General features: G+C 36.8%; 1 protein-coding gene across 2 annotated transcripts in view; it reads left to right on the top strand.

Moving 5' to 3' along the window:
* Positions 1-23,439, top strand: part of Znf800 (zinc finger protein 800) — a 24,135-nt gene extending 696 nt beyond the window's left edge. The window contains exons 2-6 of one of the 2 annotated variants that reach the window (XM_013353282.2): positions 293-411; positions 5,802-5,897; positions 15,833-15,976; positions 18,753-20,445; positions 21,716-23,439. In XM_013353282.2, coding sequence (XP_013208736.1) covers positions 351-411; positions 5,802-5,897; positions 15,833-15,976; positions 18,753-20,445; position 21,716 — 1,995 coding nt within the window. In that variant the 5' untranslated portion in view covers positions 293-350 and the 3' untranslated portion in view covers positions 21,717-23,439. Of the gene's footprint in view, positions 1-292; positions 412-5,801; positions 5,898-15,832; positions 15,977-18,752; positions 21,260-21,715 lie in introns of those variants that run through there. The other variant, XM_005365714.3, reaches the window with a different exon arrangement.
* Positions 23,440-24,716: the final 1,277 nt, after the last annotated feature.

Raw genomic sequence — 24,716 nt, 5'->3', positions numbered from 1 at the left:
TCGGCCGGCGAGGCCGCAGCCGCCTGCGCAGCCGGCCAGGCCTTGGCTGTGCGCTGCGCTGTGCTGTGCTGCGCTGCGCGCCGGACGCTGCGTTTCCGGGTAGGGCGATGAACCTGTGCGGGGGGACTTGGGGCTGGAGGCCGGGCGGGCGTCGGTTTCGTGGCCGAGCGGAAGGTGCGGGCCTTGGGATGGGAGAACTGAGGGCGCATGGTGTTGATGGTCTATGGTGCTTGTAGCCACAGCCTCCCCAGGAAGTTCAGGGACAGTGACGGGTTTGTGCTTCTGTCCGCAGCCAAGCCGCGATGAAGAGCTTCTCATAGTGAAAAGAAAATAGATCGCACCCATTAAAAATGCCTTTGAGGGACAAATACTGTCAAACTGACCACCATCATCACGGATGCTGCGAACCAGGTAAGTCCGGTTTCCTGCCTGGTGTCTTTGCTCTCCTCCTTCAGAGCTGTCTCTAAGAAGCATTTCCTTACTAACTCGAGGGTGTGTGTGTGTGTGTGGGGAATCTGTCTCCCCAGCATAAATCCACTTGTAATGCTAAAAGCCTGGACAGACTAGAGATCTCCCTTGCTTGATCCCCCAGAGAAAGTGCTGCAAGTGTCACCCTCAATCATTTCCACAAGATCAGTCAGCTGCTTTTCCTTTTTCAGGCTTCAGTTAGTGGTTTACTCCACTCTCCGAATGTTTAAAACGGAAGAAAAAGGCAAAGATAGATAGTTGGTTGAATACCAGCACTCATCTTCATGAAAACTGCTTATCACTAAAATAAGTTTCCCATGGAGTTTTTTTTTAAAAACCATAGCATGATGCTCCCCCCATCCCTTCAAAAGTTTAGTTTGGATCAAGAAGGTTGATTGCACTTGTAGGGAAACCAGGTTTTTTACATTTAAAAACATCTTAAAATGTTTTGGATAGAATTTATTGTATTGTAAATTCCTTGGAGTACTTAAGCATATTTAAGGTATTTAAGTTGGAGTGATTTGGTTAAATTTATGATGCTAAACTTTTGACTCATGAAGAACATTTGTGAATTTAATTTGCTAGACATTGTACTTGTAAGCTGTTGATGGTTCTAGAACTTTGCCCTTAAAAGGGCATCATGGAAAACATACTGTCACTACAAATAAAGGCTATTCTATTCCAGTTCAAAGACAACTGTTTACCACTCTTTACTTCAAAGTTACCAGAGTTGGCATGCTTTTTTCTACTTTGGCTTGTTTTTAATTGAAATATTTTAATTACATTTATGTATTTAGATTTTTATCATGTTTATTTTAAATAATTTTTTGAGAAGGGGAAAATGGTGGTAGTAAAGGGGAAGAAACTCCTGTTAAGAAAACGTTGCTGAAAGGGTCAGGACCTTGATGGTGATACCCACCAAAGCAGCTGCCCTGAGCTAGTGAGAGCTTGCTGACCCCGGACTGATGGGTGTGGGGTGGGGGAGGGAACACAGGACCTGCATAGGACCAAACTAGGCCCTCTGAATGTGGGCAACAGTTGTGTGGATGGGGCAGTCTGTGGGGACAGTGGCGGTAGGACCAGGATTTACCCTAGTGCATGAAGTGGCTTTTTGGAGCCCATTCTCTTTGGAGGGACACCTTGCTCATCCTAAATATAGGGGAGAAGGCCTTGGGCCTGCCTCAAATGATGTCAGACCTAGTTGCCTTACTCTCTCTCAAGAGTGGGTGGGGTATAAGATGGGGAGAAGGTGGGGAGAGTGGGAAGAGGGGTGGGAGCGGGAACTGGGATAGGAATGTAAAATGAGAAAAGATCATTAAAAAACAATAAATTAAGAAGAAAATGTTGCTGAACATGACAACCATTTGGCTCCAGCCTTCTGTCTGTTGTGTTTACAACAGTAATAACCTAATAAAACAGGTGCCTCCAGGATGGGACCTTGTTTTTATCCCGCTCCTGACCCGGCTGACTTCAGTGCCCTTGCATGCTGCACATCTTGTTTATCTGAGGTGAAGATGTATTGCATAGTAAGGAGCTGAATAGCACTTACTAGTTTGCTCATTCATTTCTTTAGCAAATCATTGCTGAGCATGCCTTAGGTGCCAGGTAGTACCCAAGGCAATGGGGTATAAACTGTGAGAAAGACAGTGCTTTCTTCAGATAGCTTTTGAGTGGGGAGAGATATATGGAAACAAATAAATAAGTAATCCTGAACATGACTTACAGTACACATTGGTAATCAAGTATTTAAAAGGTGTAATGCCTTTAAAATATCCTTAATCAAAATAACTAAAAGTTACTGCTTATTAATATTGCTTCCTGAGGTAGAACTAAATACTTTGGGATGTTTATTTCAGTGGAAAGCTAGGCATTTGCTGATTTTTAGGTTAGTTCATTGTCAGTATTTCAAGGAAGGTGTGTGCCGAGTGAGGAGGAGGTTTCCAGGTCTGAAGGAAATATCACATGGCAGTGATCAAGATGTCCTCAGGTGGAGGATGCTCATGTGATGGTTGAGACATCCCTAATGGGCTTTCAGGAGTGGGCTGCCTTCATTTGGGGTAGGAGCAGAGAGCGCAGCCTTAGATGAGAATGCTCCTGCAGAGACCATGTGCTTTGTTGGAATGGGTCAGTTTATAGTGAGAGGTGGCATTAGAAGTTTGTCAGGATATGCATATTCTTAGAAATTTTTTTAAATAGAAGTTTTCAGAAATTAAAAGAACAGTGGTAGAAGGACTGTGATGTAGCCACCATGCAGTTAGTCATTTATCAGTACATGGGAAATCTTTTCTGCTGTCTTTACCTCCCCACAGTCCCCTTTGCTACTCTCCAGCTTCTCCCCCAACTTCTCGTTTTTGGTAAGCAAATCCTAGATATCATCATCAGAAAGATCTTTAAGGAGCTGTTTTAGGCCGGAGAGAACTACAAAAACAGATATGCGCTCTTGGAAGAGTGTAAAGCAAAATGTTCTGAGGGTTTGGGTGATTTTTGTTGAGGGAGATAATTTTTTTACATGTTTATGACCTGGGTGGGTCTCATCATCTGATCTTGGAGCAGACAACAGGATATATAAGAGAACATTTTAGAAAGTTACATATTTGTATGTGTGTGTACATAATGATATATGTATATATATCAATATGTACATACACATATATGTAACTATGCTATATGTGTGTATACATATTGATATATACATATATACATATATCAATATGTATACACACACATATCCATTTGCAAATACATTTTAAATGAAAAAGTCTGTTTTAACAGTGGGAGCTACACTTCCAAGTCTACTAAGTAAATGTGTCCTTGCAGAGCCAAGACATCAGGCTTACTTAGAATATTGTCTCAGGGTGTGTATGTGCTCTAGTGGAAGTGTCCTGAGGGTGGTTGGTAAGAACTTTGCTCTAACTCTGAAGCTAAGTATTGTCACATGGCAGTGGAAGTGGTGTGTTACAGAAAGCTTCTGGAGCATACTCCCAAATGAGGAACTCTGACAAAGTCTGTTTCTCCCCAGAGCTCTTTTACTGTTTCTGTTATTTATTTTTTTCTATTCTTTAATTCTCTGCTTCTTGCCCCTTATAAAGCCAGACCTTAGTTCTCTACAGTTGGTAGATTTTCTCTTTGTAGCTCATTATGTCTTCTAGTTATCAATTGCTGTCATCCACAACTACTGGAAAGAGATCCCTCTACCTAACTCAGTACTAACGGACTGCTAACGAACCTCTGCTGTTGGTTCTCTTAAAGACTGGTTTCACTTAGGTTTTGTGAGAAGATTGTTTCTGATGCAAGAAAAGCAGTTGTTTGTATGTGATTAATGTGGGTGCTGCTATATCCCAGGGTGGGTTCTGATTAGTTTGCTATATCTTATTTAATAATTACAAAGTTCCTTTTTTTGATAATTTTGTTAGCACCATATTAGAGAAGAGGAAAAGGGACCGGAGTATTTAGTTGTTTTAATTATACCTCAGTTATACACAATTAACATGCAGGAGTATCTTCTGAAGTCTTAAATTCTTTATCACTGCAGTTATTGTCAGTGTTCTCAAACTGAGTTAGTTGTCTGTGTTTATTCTTTTTATGTACCTAAAGTTGGTGAAATGATGTAGTCCTGAGCTGGGGTTCCTCTTACTTGAGTACTTGAAATATGAAAGAGAGTCTAAGGCTGCATCTGTATGCATAACCCTTTAGCCTCAGCTACTCTGTATTAAAAATGGGGTTGCTCTCCAGGTCTAAGGTGCAAAGCAGTAGCAGCACACATCCATCTGAAGGGAACTTGGATCCCACTCACACTGAGGGAATGGTCCCTGGGTTTTGGTGGACATTTTGTTATTAGTGGGTAGGACATTATGAAAACTGAATGGCCAGTTTTTCTTCACTACAGCCTGCTGTCTGACAGCGATAGAAACAGGTGTCCTTGTCAGCTACTGTGTCACATGATCTCATTTCTCCACTCATCAGAAATTTGCAAAGGGGAGTGGGCAATAATGGCTACTAGATACGGAAGTGAAAATTTTTAGTTTTCAGATGGGAAAGTTACTTACTTCACTTGTAAACGCCTGACTTGTGTGCTCTGAAGTAATAGGACTGTGAGGCGGATAGTGAGCATCATCCTCTGACCCACCCCGACAGAGCCTTTGCTAAACTCGGGTGTCTTTCCAAGGTAGCTTTCTCTTATCTAGACTCATACCTATAGCAACTACATTTATGTATTTCTGCATCTGCATAAATATGTATAATGTACATAGGTCGTAGTCTATACCCTGTTTTTATTATTTATCAATACTGACATCCTGTGTTGTCAGTACAGTGGACTGGCTGGTGCTTTTCAGCTGTTATGTGGCATCTTCATAGCTTTTAGTTTGGTCCCTGTAAAGAGACTTTGAAACTTGAAGTCTCTCTGTAGTAACATTTTGTTTGTGTTTTAACAAATAAAGTTTGCCTGAAGACTAGAGTGTAGAGCTAAGCCACTAGAGGCCAGGCAGTGGTGCACACACCTTTAATGCCATTGTTCAGGAGACAGAGGCTGACAGAGCTCTGTGAGTTCAAGGCCACCCTAGGCTACAGGAGTGATATGGCCGGGCGGAGGAGGAATATGAGGCAGGAGGAGACAGGAGCTCAGTGCAGTCTGAGGTTTGGTGGAGACTGTTGTAGTCTGAGGATGCAGTCTGAGGACAGAATTGCCCTTTTGGTCTGAGGATTTGGTAGAGGTACAGTCTCTTTAGTGATTGGCTGCACTGCTTCTCTGATCTCTCAGCTTTCACCCCTTAATGTCTGACTCTGGGTGTTTATTAATAACAATTAGAATTTGTACTACATCTCTCAGTTGAGTACAGTGCTACAGAGTACTTCAATGAAAGTCTTATATGCCTCTAATTGTATACTTGTCTATTGCTTTCTTAGGCAGGTGGGTTTCAGTATTGTCCAGGTTGCTTAATCAGGTGATTTTTAAGGCTTTTGGAAGGATTTACTGGATATGGTAAGCCACCATAGCCTTAAGGGTTTTTGTTAAATGAAGGTCTTTTCTAAAGGGAATAAAAAGGCAAACAGTAGATACTAAATGATGCCAAAGCAGTAAGCATTTGCTGTTAGACCTAATAACTAGTCTTGATTGAGTCTTCAATATTGAGAATGATTGAGGTTTTCCTTCCATTGCTTCATTTGTCTTATAAAGATGATGGTGAATTTTATATATATGAATATATATGATGTATTCTTATTATTAACATGATTGTGACAAACTATTGTTTGATTCATTAGGAAGTGATTTAAATAACCTTTTTAATTTTTTTTTTTTTTGTGGATTGGGTGTGTGTTTGTCTCCCATGTAGTTTATATCCTGGAGCCTGGAGATCCACCTTTATTACAGCAACCACTACAGACATCCAAATCTGGTATTCAGCAAATAATTGAGTGCTTTCGATCAGGTATGAACATTTTAGTTATTTTTTTCAGACATCACACAGTAATTAAAAACTATCTAGAAGGCCTGCCTATTGATTTTCTTTATAGTATACTTTGAGTTGTCATATTTTTCAGATGAATGAATAAACATTGGCCTGGTCTGGAAATTATTTTTCAATACTACCTACTAAATAGTAATTAAAATTTTTTACTATAGTTTAGAGGAATCTGGTATATTTTAAGAAAAATGCTGTTTCTTCTTAAGGCAGTCAGTTATTCTGGTTCTTATAAGGTTGGGTGTAAATTATATTAAGATTTGTGGAATATCATTCTAGATTAATTTCTTATTATTTCTGGTTTGTGGGGCTTACCTCCTGCTAAACTCTGAAGTTTTCAGTATCTTTAGTTGAGCACAGGATAGAAAAGAAAAAAAGACATGTTCTAGCCCTGATATCTTCAGATACATTTAATAAGCTTTTGTTTCTTTTTTTTTAAATTTTATTTTACATGTATGAATGTTTTGACTGCCTGTATGTCTGTGTACCACATATGTGCCTGATGCCCATAGAAGCCAGAAGAGGGCATTGGATTCCTTGGAGTGTAGTTATAAACAGTTATGAGCTGCCATGTGGGTGCTTGGGATTTAAACCTGGGTTCTCTGGAAGAACAGTGGGTGATGTAAACCTCTGAGCTGATCACTTACTTGTCCAAACCCAAGCTTGTTTATTGTAGAGTATTATAGGAATTGGCCATGTTATATTTGTGCAGTTATAGGTCAATGCTTTAAAATAGCTGTTACTCATTACATATAAGCCATTGAGAAGTGAAGACTTCTGTGTTATCATTGAGGTCATAGGCTGCTATGATTCTTACAGCTCCATTATTCATTTTTTTGTAGATTTATGTTCTGACATCTCTGTTCAGTCAAATATCAATAAGCAGATGAATACAATGAATTGGCACCTAATCTATGGATATTTGAATCTCATCATTATTTCAAAGCTACTGTCTTAATGGAAAATTTTTTTTGAGGTTCAAAGGAAAGCATGATTATGGTGTAACTGTGTGAATGGAGGTTTTTGAATTCCTTGTTTTAAAGTAGTACAGGTGAGGGGTGGGAGAGTTGTTTCAGTGATGCAGAGTGCTTCTAACCTGAGGTCAGTTCTCTACATCCACATAGCAGCTTACAGCTGCCTGTAACTCCAGCTCTAGGCGACCCAACACCCTCTTCTAATGTTCACAGGTGATTGCTTTACTTTATGATTCAAAGAAGTAGAGTATCCTCAGATTAATTTTTTTCTCTATCTCTGAGACCCATTTGTAGACTCAGACATGGCTTTTATGTCTGTTACTTAAGTATTATAATGGCTGTTATATGCCTATCTTTATGCTAGTGTCTACCTGATTTTGAATATTTATTGTTTTTACTTTTGATACTCAGCCTTGATTAACAGGATTATCTGTAAATCAAAGTTGCCTATGATGAATATACAACTTTAACTTGTTAGGAGTGGTTTATATTTCTTACATAAGAGAATAACAATTCATTTTTGTTTGTTTTAGCAACAAAAATAATTTTTTTTTTTTTTTTTTTTGGTTTTTCGAGACAGGGTTTCTCTGTGGTTTTGGAGCCTGTCCTGGAACTAGCTCTTGTAGACCAGGCTAGTCTCGAACTCACAGAGATCCGCCTGCCTCTGCCTCCCAAGTGCTGGGATTAAAGGCTTGCGCCACCACCGCCCGGCTGATAAATATTCTTTTGTTCTTTGTAATGAAAATGAGAATAATGGTTTTTTCCATTAAGTAGTATAACCTGTTTTTTTTTAAAAAAATCCATAATTTAGAGTTAAGGTTATCTTTTACTACCATAGTTTATTACCATATTATTTTATTAAGTTGAAATTGAGTACTTCATAAATGATTTATCTTATAAAATTCTTTTTAGAAGGATATATATGTATATATATGTATATATACATACATACATACACACACATACATATATATATAGTGTGTGTGTGTGTTTAAATTTTGGAAGGCATTCTGTTGCTATAAAGAGACATCGTGACCATGGCAACTCTTAGAAAAGAAAGACTTTATCAGGGCTCACTTATGGTTTCAGAGGTTTGGTCCATTGTCATCGTGGCAGAGCGCATTGAACTATGCATGGCACTGGAGCAGTAGCTGAGAGGTACACCCTGGTCCACAGGCAGAGAGACAGACATACCCGACAGATAGAAAGACAAAGAGAGACACATACACTGGACCTGAGTTGGGCTTTTGAAACTTCAAAGTCTACCCCCAGCAACAACGTTTTTTCAACATGGCCACATTTTCACCAACAAGAGCACACCTCCTAATCCTTCTAATCCTTTCAGTTAGGGACTAAGCATCCAAGTATATGAACCTACCTGGGCCATTCTCCTCTAAACCACTATAAAAGGAAAATATTTAAATATGAAGTGAGTGTTTTCTTACTGCACTGTAGTCATTGAGTCTCTGTGTTTGCCAGTTCTTTGCTGTGTCGGTGGCTAAAGAATTGCTGGGAGATAGGTCATCTGAATTGGTGTCATCCCACAGCTGCTTATCTGTTGAAATGTGCTTGTTTTAGTTAGGGATTTTATAGCTGTGATAAAATGCCATGACCAAAAACAACTTGGTCAGAAAAGGGTTTATTTCATCTTATACTTTCACATCACAGTCCTTCATTGAAAGAAGTCAGAGCAGGAACCTGGGGACAGGAGCTGATTCAGAGGATATGGAGGGGTGCTGCTTACTGGCTTGCTCCTCATGGCTTACTCAGCTTCTTACAGCACCCTGGCCCACCTCTGCTCAGGGATGGCACCACCTACAGCAGGCTGAGCCCTTTTGCATCAATCACCAATCAAGACAGTGCCCCACAGACAGGCCTACAGACCAATCCAGTGGGGATATTTTTTTCAGTTGAAGTTTTCTTTTTCCAAATGACTCTAACTTGATATAAACATAAAGTTAACAAAACTATCCAGAAGTCTCTTTTAAAAAATATCCCCAACACACCAGCCTTGTTATTTTTTAATATAGAAAAATTATGAAAATACTATAATTTAAATTAGAGATGATTTAGAAATGTGCAGTTGTTCAGAGAAATTAATTTTTGGTTATTGTGTCCCATGAATCAGAAATTTGAATTTCCTCAAGACAATAATCTCTTACATATATAGCCAATCTAAAGTCTACTGAAGTAGCTCTTTGTAGTCCAAAGGTGGTAAAGGGTAAGGTAAAATGGGCCACATGACTTGGGGTTTAACGTCCATTCTAACGTGAGATTGAGTTCCTCCCTGACCCAGTCTTCTATAAGCACACCCTCAGTGACTCATCCCTCTCCAGCCTCTTTCCACTGTATCTGGGTCACACACTTTGCATTGAGCAAACTATCCTGGTAGCGCTGTGTATCTGATTGGTGCTTGACAGTACAACTGTGAAGTCCGTGGGTCTGCTTAGTAAATGACGGAGGCAGTCAGATGGATTGCAGTGCTGTAGGATCTGCCTTCAACTTCAAGTCAGATACTTGTCTTCAACTGCTGTGCCATCTTTGAGTTTCTTACTTTCTTCCTCCTACACTGGACTGTCTGCAAGCCGATACTAATTCCTACCCAAGCTGGAAACCCATAAAGGCCTCTGTGTCTGGAGGAGGAGTTGACTCATTTCACCAGCTCAAGTGTGCTACATTGACTGCAGGACAGTTTTAACCCATTCTTACTGTCTTAGAGTTAAGTGTTTGTGTTGGCTTTGCACTATTTTCCTGGCTTTAAGTTAAAAATTCTTTCTTACCTCTGTTATTTATTTCTAATTGCTTGATTTGTAAAACAATTTAAGTAGATTTTTTTTGGGGGGGGGGGAGAAATGACATTGTGGATATAACAGTTTATAGAGCAAAAAGTAAGCTTCCCCTAACTCTTTGCACAAGTGACACCTGCTGCATAGTGTGTCCTCTTTCTTTTATCCATGCATAAATATATTCTTTGTTTCCTTCCAGTAGAAATGGTAGTAGACATACATTCTTGTGTAGTTTTGCTTTGTGGGTAGATTTGTTTGTTGAAATTACTGTAGAGTTAGATGTGGCTATAGATTTTCTGCACTGAGCCCTGATGGATGACTTGAAACCTGATGTTTGCTCCCAGTCTGGTACTACCTCCGCCATGCCCTGTGCTTTCCTGCAGTCTTCATGCCCGAATAGATACCTGCAGGATCACACCTGGGATGTGATGTCCTCAGGCTTCCCTCCTTTTCCTTAACACTTTTAGTTGATCTTCCTCCTTTCTCACTTTCTTCAAAACACAATTTTGAAGAAAAACCACACAATAACTTTAGAGGTTTACTAAATATCTGTTAGGTATTTATTACATTGATTTATTTGAGAATATTATTCTTTGTTAGTCTCTTAGTCATTTCACAGAGGCAAAGAAACTTTAGAATGCCCTAAAGCTAAAACAGGAAAATGAGGGAAGGTGTCCATCATTTAAAACTAATCTTTAATATGAAATTGACATTTAAAATTCAAATGTTAAATTATAATATATATATAATTATAGAGAAAAGGTTCTATACATATGTAATATACTATACAACTATACACAAGGAACTTCATCCTCTTCTTCCCAGGAAAGAATAAATTGTTAATTTGAAGTATGCTGGTGAAAAATAATAACTATTTTGTGTAATGACTCTTGTGGTTGTCTTCCTAGATTTTACCATCTTGAAGTTACTTTTTTTCTGATTGAAGTAACTTTCATTGAAGTTAGTGTAAACCATGACTGAATTATGATTCTTACTTTTAATTCTAGATAAGCTTGGCACGGAAGTAAGGTCTGTGAGAGATATAACAGAGACTGCTCTGTTCTTTGAGGGGAATCTTTCTTTAATCATTTTGTGTCTGTGTGTGTATACATATGTGTGTATACATGCGTATATGAATGCAGTGTGCAGTGTCTGAGGAAGCCAGAAGAGGGCATCAGATCCCCTGGAGCTGGAGTTAGAGGCTGTTGTGAGCACCTGACATGGATTCTGGGCACTGGAAGTAGTCATTTGAAGAGCTGCAAGTGCTCTCAAGCCTGAAACTATCTCTGCAGCCTCTGAGGGAATTTTTCTGATTGTTAGCAATTATAGGAAATTTAGACGGGACTAGATATCTTTTGGGTTTATTATTTTTAGCATGCATCTTCCAAGTACGTCCTCTAGGATTATGTTCCTAGAAAGTAGAAAGTTCTTCTAGTCTGAAGCTGTCAATATCGTGGAACCACATCCTTCTCTTATATGTTTCTATGAATTGAATAATATTGTATGTGATATTTAATAAAAGCTCCATTAAGTGTTTATTAGGGTGAAGTGAAAGATTCATCAAGTAGGCATAGTCTTAAAGCAATTTTATCCTTCTTATAAATTTATTATTGTATGTGCCATTATTCCATTAACAAAAATCTTACCCTATGGTGTTTTGTTTTGTTTGTGTTGTGTTTTTTTTTTTTTTTAAGATCCTGGTTGATGATCTATTAAGCAATTAGCAGTGACTTCTCAGGTGATTTAAGAACCTAAGCAAGAAAGAGAGCAATTTTTTGTTAAAGGAATGGTTTGGAGAAAATCAGCATGATTGTTTCTCAGAATTCAGAGTGAGACAAATTTTATGTTCTGTCTAGATGACCACGCCTTTGTCTCAGGTGAGGAGGAGCTGTAGTATGACAGAGGCTGTGTTTATTGTGACAAAGCAATCAGAAAAATGGTAGCTCATTTTGAATAAATTCTTTCTGTTCTGGGAAAAGTATAACACATATAACACCCTAAATGATGGCGAAAACTAGAGGAAATCTTTTAATATCTGTTTATGCAACAAGACACATCTTACTTTTCATGTTTGTAAAATGTCTTGTATGTGGAATTAGAAAACCATTTTTGAATATCAAGATTCAATAATAGACATAGATTAAAAACAATGATATTCATAAGTTGTTAATGAAAGTCATTAGGCATTGTCCTGAGAATAGGAGCACCGTGGTGAGCATCACAGATAACTTTTCTCCTAGGTATCTTAGCATAATAGGTACATAGAACAGTAACTGAGTGTGAGATAGCGGGCGAAGCTGGGGCACTGACTGCGCATGGTAGCGTCTTAATAGGGATGTCAGAGAAGGCATCCTGGCAGAAGAGACCTCTTCCCTGGATCAAAGTGAGTCAGCTAGGGAAGGACATGTTACAGTAAGAATAACATGGGCGATGGAGCAAGAGAACAATTGTTGTATTTCTGACCCAAAAGAAATTGGTGTGCCTGAGTCAACAGTAACTGGTGTGTGTGTGTGTGTGTGTGTGTGTGTGTGTGTGTGTGTTTGCATTTTGAGGAAAGTGTTTTTATATAACTGATAGGTTAGAGGAGATAACCTTTTTTGATGCCTTTTGGGTATAAGTAATATACCTGCTATTGAATATAACTGTGTAACTAGAGTTAATTAAGAAATGATATCTTTCTTTTTCTTTGATTGATATGATGGGAAGATCCCAGTGAACAAACTGGTGACCTAGTTTAAGTTTTTACTTTTACACTTCACTGTTTTTATTAATTATAACCATGTTTATATAAGATTGGTAATACTTTAAATTGTTGCTATTTGCTTATTTAAATTTAAAGTTGAATTTTAAAAAATTCTTAATTTTTTATTTTTTAAATCACATCTGTATGTATATATGTGTGTGTATGTGTGAGGGAGTATACAAATGTATCTGCATAGGTCAGAGATGTTGGAACCTTCTGGAACTGGAGTTGTAAGCAGCTGTGAGCTGAGATGAGGGTGCTAAGAACCAAACTTGGGTCCTCTGCAAGAGCACAACATGCTCTTAGCCACTGAACCATCTTTCTAACCTCTTTAGTTGAATTTTAGTTAAATAGATTTCTTGTTTTTGTTCAGCTGTTTTCTCTCAGTGTTCTGACTACTTTTTAGGAAGATTTATTTATTTGTATTTTTTGTGTACAGGTGTTTTGTGTGCACGAATGTTTGTGTACCATGTGCATACCTGGCACCCATAGAAGGCAAAGAGATTGTTGGATCCCTTGGAACCAAATATGTGGGTGGTTGTGAGCATCTACATGGGTGGTGGGAATCAAACCCAGGTCTGCAAGTGCAGTAGGTTCTTTTAACTGCTGAGCCATCTCTCGAGCCTCAAAGGTACAGCTTAGACTGGCCTTGGTCATGATCCTCTTGCTTCTGCCTCCACAGTATATCCCCCTGCTGGTGTATTCACCACAGTGGGCTCTGGTGACTCTTTTTTGATTTATTTTTATTGATTGACTGATTGAGACAGGATTTCTCTGTGTAACAGTCCTAGCTGTAGACCAGATTTTCTTTGAACTGACAGAGATCTCCTGTCCCTGTCTCCCAAGTGCTGGGATTAAAGGCATGGCCCCCACTGCTCAGCTCTGTTGGCTATTTTTAAAGGCAAGATTCAATCTCCGTTTTGGGTATAGTGCATCTTTTAATTTAGAATCAGTGTGTAAAATTTTCACTTTTTTCTTCCCACTACGCTTATATTCAGCTACATTTTGTGAAACTAAATATGTACCTGTTATAGAGGCTTAACCCACGTATTTCAATACCTGTTTTACCTCACATCATTTGTTAATCACTCTGGGGCTAGCTATGAATCAAAGAGAGCTGTCTGTCATGAAATTCTTTTGTAATGTGAAATGACTAGTTTTGGTTTGCTTCAGTATGATACAAGGTGGTTAAACAAAAAAATGCAGATATTATATAGCTCTTTAAGATAATATAACTAGATAATATAAGATTTGTTATCTCTAAACACTTAGTAGTGTTCTAATAACCTGTCAAGCAATATTTTGCAATAGAATTTTGAGGGATGGCCTATTTTTAAAATGATAATAAAATAGTAAATTAAAAATAGATTATTAAAGATTGGGTTAGAAACAATGACGTTTTATAGCCGCTACAGTTTTTTTCTTTTTATTTATTCTTCCTTCATACAATACATCTAGACCGTAGCCTCCCCTTCCTCCTCTCCTCCCATTTCTCCCCTCTCACTTTCCTCTCATCCAGATCCACTGCATGGGTCCTCCGTTTCCCTTCAGAAAAGAGCAGGCTTCCCAGTGATATCAACTTAACATGGTATAGCAAAATGCAGTAAGACTAGGCACAAACCCCTACATCAAGATTGGGTGAGACAACCCAGGAGGATGGAAAGGGTCCCATGCAAAAGAGTCCGAGACATCCCACTCCAATTGTTAGAAATTAAGCAACCACAGCGTGTATGCAGAGACCTATTGTAAACCCATACAGGATCTGTGATTGTCATTTCAGTCTCTGTGAGTCCGTGAACCCTGCTTAGTTGATTCTGTAGGCCATGTTCTCCTGGTGTCTCCACACCTCTGGTTCCTACAATGCTTCCTCCTCTTTCGAGGGGTTCTCTCAGCTCCATCTAATGTTTGGGTGTGGTAGACCCTACAGTTTTAATTTCACTGTATCTGTATCTTAGTACCAGAGCTTTATAGACAGTAAAATGCATGTTAAATGACAGAATATTCAGTACTTATGTTTTCTTAACGGTATTATTTAGGATACCTTGTCAATGAAAGTAACATAATTAAGGTATTTATATTAATTAGTAAGCTATAGCAAAAACCTGTAGGGGGTAACAACAAAAAGTCTTGTTTGTGCTTTGTTCCTTGTGGATGCTTTAAAGATTTGATGATTTTTGCCATTTATTCTGCCTTTTTATCTCCCACCAAAATGCTTCGTAGTCCTAGATCAGTAGCATTTCTTTATGACTAGAATTGAACACCTTGTGATTATAAATATGGTAAGCTTGGTTTTGGCTACTTTAAGGATTTTTAATCAATGGGTAAGACAGATACTGGATTATAGTAATTTTATTGATAAGTAATTGGAATTGGGGTAAGAGTTCTTGTAAATGGAGGTGTAATTTTTCTGTCCTGACCACTTAGTCCCAAACAAACACACCAAAGTTTATAATAATTACAAAATGCTCAGCCAATATAATAGCTCAGACTTATTATTAACTAGCTCTTACTTTTCAATTAATCCATTTCTATGTATTGCCATGTGACCTATGGCTTTACCTGTCCTCTGCTATCTTGCTTCTTGGGCAGCTAACTCAAGTTTCTGTCAACTCTGCCCTTCTTCATCCCAGTCCTCAGTTTGATTGTCCCACCTAACTCTATCCTGCCTTGCTATAGGCCAAACAGCTTTATTGCTAGCCAATTAACATAATACGTATTCACAGCACTTACAGAAGGATCATCCTTCAGCAAGTTCTCATGAATAAAGGCTTGAGATATTTAAATTGATGGTGCTATCAAAAAGCCTGAGCAAAATTTTGCTTTATCACAAAATAGCATAACTCCACGTTGGCCCAGAGCCTGAAGTAATATAAACTGAATTTTAAAAGGCTGTTCATAAATAATCCTGTGATAAGAATTTAGACCTTTAATGGATTGGTAAATATGTTCAAAACCAAAATCCAAACCTCTTATTTTTTACTTCCATATTTAGAAAAGAGCTGGCAGAACCAGCAGAAAGTTTGCAGGAGTGATGGGAAGCATTCCCCCTCCTATCCTAGACCTACTAACTCAGGCTCTCTAGGGAAGAGTCATGTATACCTTTATTCTCAACTCACTTGAATGCTTTCTCGGATGTCAAAACCACTGCCTTAGTTTGTGAATTGATTGGCTACTGAGAGAAAAAGGACATCATTTTTGTCTGTCTTAACTTGCCCCAATTTTATAATATTATCATAAAATATTTGCTTAGTTTACTTAGTTAATAAACACTCTGTGGTAGAAATTGACATTGTCTCTGTATTTTGTTTTCAGAGTAACTGTTTTTGGATTATCAACAGTTGGCATTTGATTGAAAAGTACAGGTCAGAGTTAACTTTTATATATTTCTTTTCCTTCCAGGAACCAAACAGCTTAAACATATTTTGTTAAAAGATGTGGATACTATTTTTGAATGTAAATTATGCCGTAGTCTCTTTAGAGGATTACCAAATTTAATTACCCATAAGAAATTTTACTGCCCACCAAGTCTCCAAATGGATGACAGTAAGTTCTAGTCATATATTGTTATACATTTTAGAGTTAAGTGTTTTTTTACTGCTTCTATGTATTTTTAAAGTGGTATTGATATCAGTTATAGATAATTTAGTGATGGAGAATAAAATGAAACACTTGACATTGTTATATTCAGTTTCCTGGATAGTACTCTGATATCAGTGCTTTCCACTTGGATTTTCCCAATTTATGAGTTTTAATCTGTGAATGTATTTATTTGTATTGAAGTAATGAGGATTGTTTTTGAATATTTATGCAGTTCATATAGTTTAGTTAGTATTTGAAAGTTACAATATTAATGCTATCTTTAAGGGAGCAATTTCATAGTATATTTCTTTCAAGTTGACAACTTATTGCTAAATGATTGATCACTTACTTAGATTCTCTTTAAGTAAATGAGAATGCATCCAATAAATAGCAAAGAATGAGTAAATTACTTGATATTTTGGGAATGGCAGAGAACAATTAAAATATTTATTAATTTTTCTAGTGTTTTCTGGATCTTAATTTGAAGATCAGATTTGTTCTTAGCAGAATGTGTTTAGATGTCACATAGTGTTAGAGTGTATATAGACTAACAGCATCAGTACTTCTTGTGATTAAGGCAAGTAGCATGCTAATAGTCTTTGTGGCACTAAATGTCTGAATTTATGTACTTTTTTGTATGAATAAATAATAAACATATAGTATTATTTTCTTGCTTTAAAGAATTAATATAAGTTCTTTAAAACATAATAATACAAGGTAACTTCATTATTTCTTGTTCAGGGATTTAAACTTGGTGGACTTAAAAAATGAGACACTTATTTTATTAGCCTGATACCATAGATATTTTGTAGATCTTTTTGCATTTTCAAATTCAATTTTTAAAAAAGTTTTTGGTAGGGAGATAGAATGCAAAAACTGAAGAGCAAAATATTTCTTTAATTATTATCAAACTATGTTAAGTATACTATAGGGGATAGATAAAATAAATATTTCATATTTGCCTAGAATTTTTTACATGAAGAATATAGTTATACTTATGGACATTCATAAGATAATTCTTAATGATGTTTTATTCATTCTGGGTTATGGGAACTTGGATTGGTTTTGCCAGTCTAAAACTTTGAGACTAAAAATAATAACACTTTCATGTTTAAATGTTTTTCTTTCTTCTTTTTCTTTTTTGGTGTTTCAAGACAGGATTACTTTGTGTAGCCCTGACTTTCTTGGAATTTGCTCTGTAGACCAGGCTGGCCTCAAGCACAGATATCCACCAGCCTATGCCTCTCAAGTGCTGGGATTAATGGTGTAGGCCACCACCGCTTGGTCACTTTTTATTGTTTCAGACAATTTATGTGCTTGTATTTGAGCTTATTGGACTTTTTATTATTGAGCTATAAATTAAAAAGTAGTTTAGAGGCATCAGTTAAAAAATCTAACATTTTAATTAAAGTAGTATTTTATTCTTCGTGTTCTTCATTGTATTTAGATTGTAGAGGTTTTTATGTAGTGCAAGTGATAGATGGATCTGCCAGATTATTGTGCATTCTTCTTGGCAGTTCTGCATGTACTTTTATGAAGGTACATAATAATAATAAAGCTTTACTATTTACAAAAGGGAAAATGGCTCTTGTCACACTTGAGGATCAGAGTTCATGTCTCCAGAACCCACATGCATACAGGGTGGGCATGGTACCCTGCCTATAACTCCAGCCTCAGAAAGTGGAAACGGGAATCCCTAAAGCAAGCAGACTAGCAAGACACATTAGGGAGTTCTAGGTTTGCTTCAGAGAAGCAGCCTGTATGAAAAAGGTGAGCGTATGGAGGCTGACGCCCAGCATTAGCCTCGGGCCTCCATAGCATACGTATACACATACACCCCCACACAAGCCTATGTGAACACAGCCTCGGGCCTCCATAGCATGCATATACACATACGTCCCCAAACAAGCACCCACATATGTAAACATACTCACACCCATGAAAAATGAGGGAAAAGGAAAAGAGGATTAGAACTATAATGGATTGTGTTGTGATTTCTAAATAGTTATTAGATTCAGTATTTGTAACTAGATTTTAGAATTATATGTGGAAATATAACTGATGCCAGCCAGCTTTGTTGCAGCAGACCTTTTGGTTGCCTGTAGAGGGGGTAGTTATTGTACAAATAAGTAAAACTAGATTTATTTGTAAACTAATAGTTTTTAACCAGTTTTTTTTCAGTAAAGTTTTGTCATGTTGAGAAAATTGCTTAAGACTGCTTTTTTTTCTTTTTAGCCTTATACCATTTATGTTGACTTGCAGACATTTTTTATTTCTGTGAGATGTTCCAAGTGTCTCAGTAGAATTAAGTTACATTGTTTATTAGACTTAATATTAGATAAAATACTATTATATCATATTAAAAATCATTTATATATATCATATCCTTCCTGATATTATATCCATCCTGGGTTGTAAGAACTTGAGTTGTCTTTGGTACTCTAAAATTTTCAGACTAAAAATAAATAATAGTATTTTTATCGTTTAGGACTTACCATCCATATGCTTATGTATTTTATAATAAGGGAACTTAGAAGGAACTCTTCAGATTTACTTTTCTCATCTGATGGTAAATTAAAGCAAAGTTTTAATTTAGTTAATAACTAGATTTTATATTCATAAAATGCTGAAAAAAGATACATGCACTACTAAAACATAAACTTCGTTATATATTTTAAAATATTCAAGGGTTAGAATAAGTTATTTCAGCTTAAAAACAGTTGTTTTTTTCCTTTAACAGACCTTCCTGATGTAAATGATAAGCAAAGCCAAGCCATAAATGATCTCCTAGAAGCCATATATCCAAGAGTGGACAAGAGAGAGTATATTATTAAGCTAGAACCCATAGAAACCAATCAGAATGCAGTGTTTCAATATATTTCAAGAACTGATAATCCTGCTGAAGTCACAGAATCAAGCAGTACCCCTGAGCAGACTGAAGTCCAAATACAGGAGACAAGCACAGAACAGCCGAAAGCTGTCCCAGACACAGATGCTGACGTGGTGGAAGTCATGGAGCCTCCTCCTGAAGAGACTGTTGTAGATGAAGCTGTGCCTCCCTCTGAGGAGCAGCCCCAGGAATCACAGGCTGACTTGGAAATGTCTGATAGTTCTGACCTTGGTCACCAGTTGATATGTTGTCTTTGTAGGAAAGAATTCAATTCTAGACGAGGTGTCCGTCGTCACATTCGAAAAGTACACAAGAAAAAGATGGAAGAACTAAAAAAGTACATTGAGACGCGGAAGACTCCAAACCAGTCTTTAAAAGGACGCAGTAAGAGTGTTCTGGTCTCCTTAAGTAGGAGTTGTCCAGTTTGTTGTAAATCCTTTGCTACAAAAGCGAACGTAAGGAGGCATTTTGATGAAGTTCATAGAGGACTGAGGAGGGACTCAATTACTCCTGATATAGCAACAAAGCCTGGGCAACCTTTGTTCTTGGATTCCGCTTCTCCTAAAAAATCTTTTAAGACTCGAAAACAAAAGTCTTCAAAGGCTGAGTACAATTTAACTACATGCAAATGCCTCCTTTGCAAGAGGAAATACAGTTCACAGATAATGCTGAAGAGACATATGCAAATTGTCCACAAGATAACTCTTTCTGGAGCAAATTCTAAAAGAGAGAAAGGGCCGAATAATACTGCCAGCAGTTCAGAAATAAAAGTTAAAGTTGAACCAGCAGACACTGCAGGATCTTCACCTCCTTCTATTAGCCATTCTCCACAGAATGGATTAAAGGGAACAAATCATTCAAATGAGAAGAAGAACACACCAACAACACAGAAAAATAAAGTTAAACAGGACTCTGAAAGCCCTAAACCAGCTAGTCCTTCGGCTGCAGGTGGTCAGCCAAAAGCCAGGAAGCCAAAACTTTCAGCTGGCTTTGACTTTAAGCAACTTTACTGTAAACTCTGTAAACGCCAGTTTACTTCCAAGCAGAACTTGACTAAACACATTGAGCTACACACAGATGGGAATAACATTTATGTTAAATTCTACAAGTGTCCTCTCTGCACTTACGAAACTCGCCGGAAACGTGATGTGATAAGACATATAACTGTGGTTCATAAAAAGTCATCTCGCTACCTTGGGAAGATAACAGCCAGCTTAGAGATCAGAGCTATAAAAAAGCCTATTGATTTTGTTCTAAACAAAGTGGCAAAAAGAGGCCCTTCAAGGGATGAAGCGAGACATAATGATTCCAAACATGACGGCACTTCCAATTCTCCTAGTAAAAAGTATGAAGTAGCTGACGTCGGTATTGAAGTGAAAGTCACAAAAAACTTTTCTCTTCACAGATGCAATAAATGTGGAAAGGCATTTGCCAAAAAGACTTATCTTGAACATCATAAGAAAACTCATAAGGCAAATGCTACCAATTCACCTGAAGGAAACAAAACCAAAGGCCGAAGTACAAGATCTAAGGCTCTTGTCTGGTGAGGAACAGTTACAGAGTTTTGTTCCCCCCTCCCCCTCATCGAACTAAAAAAAAAATCATTTGGCCATAATTTATAGCTGGTTCCATTTTAACATATTTTCTTTCATAAATCATAGAGCAGTAGGAACTGCAAGAGGGATGGATGGTTATTGCTTTTCTCTCCCAGTGACCTTTATTCCAGTAGCATGGGAACAAAAGCTAATTTCAGGACGTGCCTCCCACAGGACAATGCACTGTAGCTGCAGGTAGATGACACGGGCCAGTGCTTTTGTTTTAATGTTGTAAAATACATACATTTATTTTGGTCTATGTTTACATAGAAATCTGGTGTTTAACTAACTTGCACAGGTTTAATTTGATTCAGTCTATTTTATTCAATCTACTAATCCTAATGCATTGCAGGAAAGTTAAATAGATCAGAATGAGTTTATGAAGGAGATAATTATAGAAAAAACATTTTAAGGCACTGTAATTATTGTAAAAATTTGTAGGTTAAATAAAGTGTAGCACTTAGAGAAGAAACCCCCAGTTGGAATATAGAAGGATTAATACTGGCTATTTACTTTTAGCCCACCGCTTCCTGGGGAAGGGGAAAGTTGGTAAACAAAGTGAATTGTTTCTTCTCCTTGGGAGTATATGTTAGGGAGTTTTGAAGGTTTGATCTATAGGGGATAGATTTTTTTTCCTTAGATACGTATACTCTTGTTTCCCTTTCTGTTTAATAAACTTGTAAGTGACCATTTCAACGTAGTTAGTATTATTCAGAAGTGATGTGTGTGGTGTGTGTGTGTGTGTGTGTGTGTGTGTGTGTGTGTGTGTGTGTGAGAGAGAGAGAGAGAGAGAGAGAGAGAGAGATTGTGACCAAAAGGAAAAGGAAAGCAAAATCCCTATTTGGAAGAAAGAACAATTCTATTTTTTAAAGAAAGTTTTGGAACAATTAAATATTTTAAGATGCGGTGTAAGATAAGAAGTAGACTCCCAGTACTTGTTTTCGTAAGTCTGTATTTTTAAAGTTTGCTAGCAGCCTTTGCCCTCGCAATTAGACGTCTAATGCACTTAGTATTAAATAAGCTTGAGATACGGGCTCTCATGCAAAGGCCTTAGTTGAGTGCTGATTAGCATGCAATGTGGTTTGATTGTCACATTGTCTTTGTGTGGAAACTTGAGGTAAAACCATCCTTTAGAAGTCATTTTACTGTTGTGCAATTTTAAGACCAAGGTTTTATTGGTAAACTCAAAAGTGTTCATTTATTCCTATTTCTCCTCAGATAACTTCAAGTGATGTACGAAAAGGTTTGGAGTTCATTTTTGTGGAAAGACTTTAAGTTGTTAGAACCACTAAACGTCTTCACATGGTACTATGAGGAAAAAAAGAACATTTTCATAAATTTTCAACTGTAACTGCTGATTTCTGACTAAAACAATAACCATCTAACCAGTTTCTAAAGGCAATGCCCATTCCAGCACTTTTGAGTAGCTGTGATATTATATTTTGTCTTCATAGACCTTGTACATATGGTCTACAATTTCTACAAAAATGTTGGGAATTTTGCTTTCCAAATTTGTTGATTAAAGTGATCAACAACCTGAAGAAAATAATAGTTTTTAATTGATTGAAACTTTGTATTTCTAGTGGTTTATTTCACTTTACAAGCAAATTTTATCTAGATTATATAGGCAAATATGATTTTTGTAGAAAGTATGTTGGGATCAAAAGACAAATTAGTATCAATATATTATGAATATTTAGTAGCCTACTGAATATTTATAATTATTTTGCATCCATTTATATTTGAGTTTTTCTTTAGCACTTAAATGTTTGAAAGTTTTATTCTAAAATATATACTACAAAGAAAGTTCCAGTTCATTTTATGCATAGATCATTATTACATTTATCATTTGTAAAAACATCAGAAATTTTTATGAAAATGAAACATTCCCCTATTTTTCCTTAAATTTTATATAAAGCACTTTAATGGTAGATGCTATCTTATTTCTCAGTTCCTATTTTTTTAAAGAACACATTTACTAATGTTTATATGAAGGTAATAAATAGCTTACTGATATTTTATAGATGCAGACAATCCATGTGCAACCACTTCTTATGTTTCTAGTTTAGTTCTTTAAATGTTGCTGTAAAAGGAAGATAGGGGTGTCCTTCCTAATTTTTTTCTCCCAAGGAAAAATTTTAAATGACCACTTTAGGTAATATTTGATTCCTACTGTAAAATTGAAAATAATGAATTCTTGTCCATCTTTTGTAATCAAGATTTTAGGAAAAAAGAAATACATCTCTCTTTAGGAAATTTTGGGCAGGTTTTTGTGTATCAATATTTTGTAATTTTAGGGAATATTTTATTTTTTAGTAATTTGTGTCAAATTATTTTAAAAGGTACTGCAGAAAATATACCGTGTTTTTATGTAGGTTCACAGCTGTACTTAGAATGGACCCTGTCCATCTGTATACTTTTTGTATAAATTTTTAAATGTCAAAGATCTAGAAAGTCATAATAAAATGCTTCTATAGTTAACAGAACATTACCCTTCTCAGTGCTCTGCACTAAAATATACTGTGAAAGGAAACTAGAAAGACTGTAATTGTTGCTGGAAATGTTCTATATTGAATGTACATGTTTTTGTTGGAAAAATGTACTATATGTGATGAAAATAAACCAGACGAAAAGTTATTTCAGCTAAATGTGCTTCGACATGGGTACATTGGTTGAAACTTAAATGTTTGATTATCAAACCTCCTCAGACGATGAGCAGCTACACTTGAATTATATCCTGATAGTTTTATTTTAAGAAGTAATGATTTCTCTTTAATTTAAAAGCAGATAACTTTTTCACAGATGGAAAATTTGTACTTAGAGGTCTAACTTTAATGACTAATAGCATAATATATTTAGGGACCAAATGTGTAGTAGGTGGCATTTAATTTATAAACCATCTTCATTAGTTGCACATTATTAAACCTGTATTTTTGACATTTGCAAGGTGTTATTTTTTGTGCATTCCTACACACAATACATACTCTGTTGACTTTTTCTAGCCTGTTTTACTTTTAATTATTGTAGGAAGGAAAGAAAAATAGCTTGATGTTGGAGGAGGGAAGACACACTGGAAGTTCTTTACTTATGACCCCCTGTTCAAAGTATGTTTCCCCCTTAATAGTTCTTGTGCCACAGAAGAAGACCTTAGAAGAAGAAAACACATATGCCTTCCACAGAATTCCTCAGGCTGTTATGGAAAAACCTTGCCTAAAGTGGGAGGACCTCGGTGGGGGCGTTTTGTAATAGTAGACAACAGGCTAAACTGGGGCCAGTTTAGATCAAATAAGGTATTTGGAAGTATTTGTTTTTCCTGTTCCTTTTTGACCTGTCCATCTACCTTTTGGATTTATTGTGTCCAAAGCTTTTCTGCATAGTCTGGACGAACAAATGTTGATATGGCTTTGTTAGTGCACTTTGAAGTGAGTTAGTAGTCATCCGAAACTGGTCATTTATATTTAGACCTGTCTCTGGTTATAAAATTATATCCACTTTAGCTGCTATTTGATCAAGAGTTTTTTCTAAATCAGATGGCACATGTCTATAACCCAGCAGTTAGGAAACAGAGGCAGGGGAAATTTAAATGACCGCTTTAGATAACATTTGATTCTTACTGTAAAATTGAAAATGATGAATTCTTGTCCATCTTTTGTGATCAAGATTTTAGGAAAAAACAAGATCTCTTTTTATGATAATTTAAAGGAATTTTTCTCAAGAGTTTATCTTCCTTCCTAAAGACACCTTCTCTCCTTGAGGGTGGGCAAGAACAGAAACAGTCACACAGTTATACTTCACCTTGTTTGGATTGGACAGTGCAGTGAGAACTGAATGAGGTCTGGCTGACAATAGGCAGGCGTTCATCGGAATGGACAGACTGACAGGTGGATTTGTTGTTCTTCAAAAAGAAGAACCCCCTGGAAAACATAAATTATTAATTTTTAATATAGTTTTGTTTGTATGAACTGAGCTTTTGGTTTGCACAGGCTGCTTTTTACTGCTGAAAGTACTTCCACATTTTTTAAAAGAAATTATTTATTATATTGCTTTGTAGGCAGTATGCAGCCGTGGAGGGCTGTGCAGTTTGCTATGACTATGTTGTGAGAACACGGAGCTATCCTCTAGGTCTATGGCAGATATGTATGGAAACGGACAGTATCATTCCCTGTTGTGACACTGCAAATGATCTTCAGATAGCATCACTACTGACAACGACTTTGAA

Source organism: Microtus ochrogaster, unplaced genomic scaffold, assembly GCF_000317375.1.
Source record: "Microtus ochrogaster isolate Prairie Vole_2 unplaced genomic scaffold, MicOch1.0 UNK4, whole genome shotgun sequence".
NCBI classification, from domain to species: domain Eukaryota; kingdom Metazoa; phylum Chordata; class Mammalia; order Rodentia; family Cricetidae; genus Microtus; species Microtus ochrogaster.
Note: the sequence above shows the minus strand (reverse complement) of the source record. Positions and strands in the feature narration are given on the sequence as shown.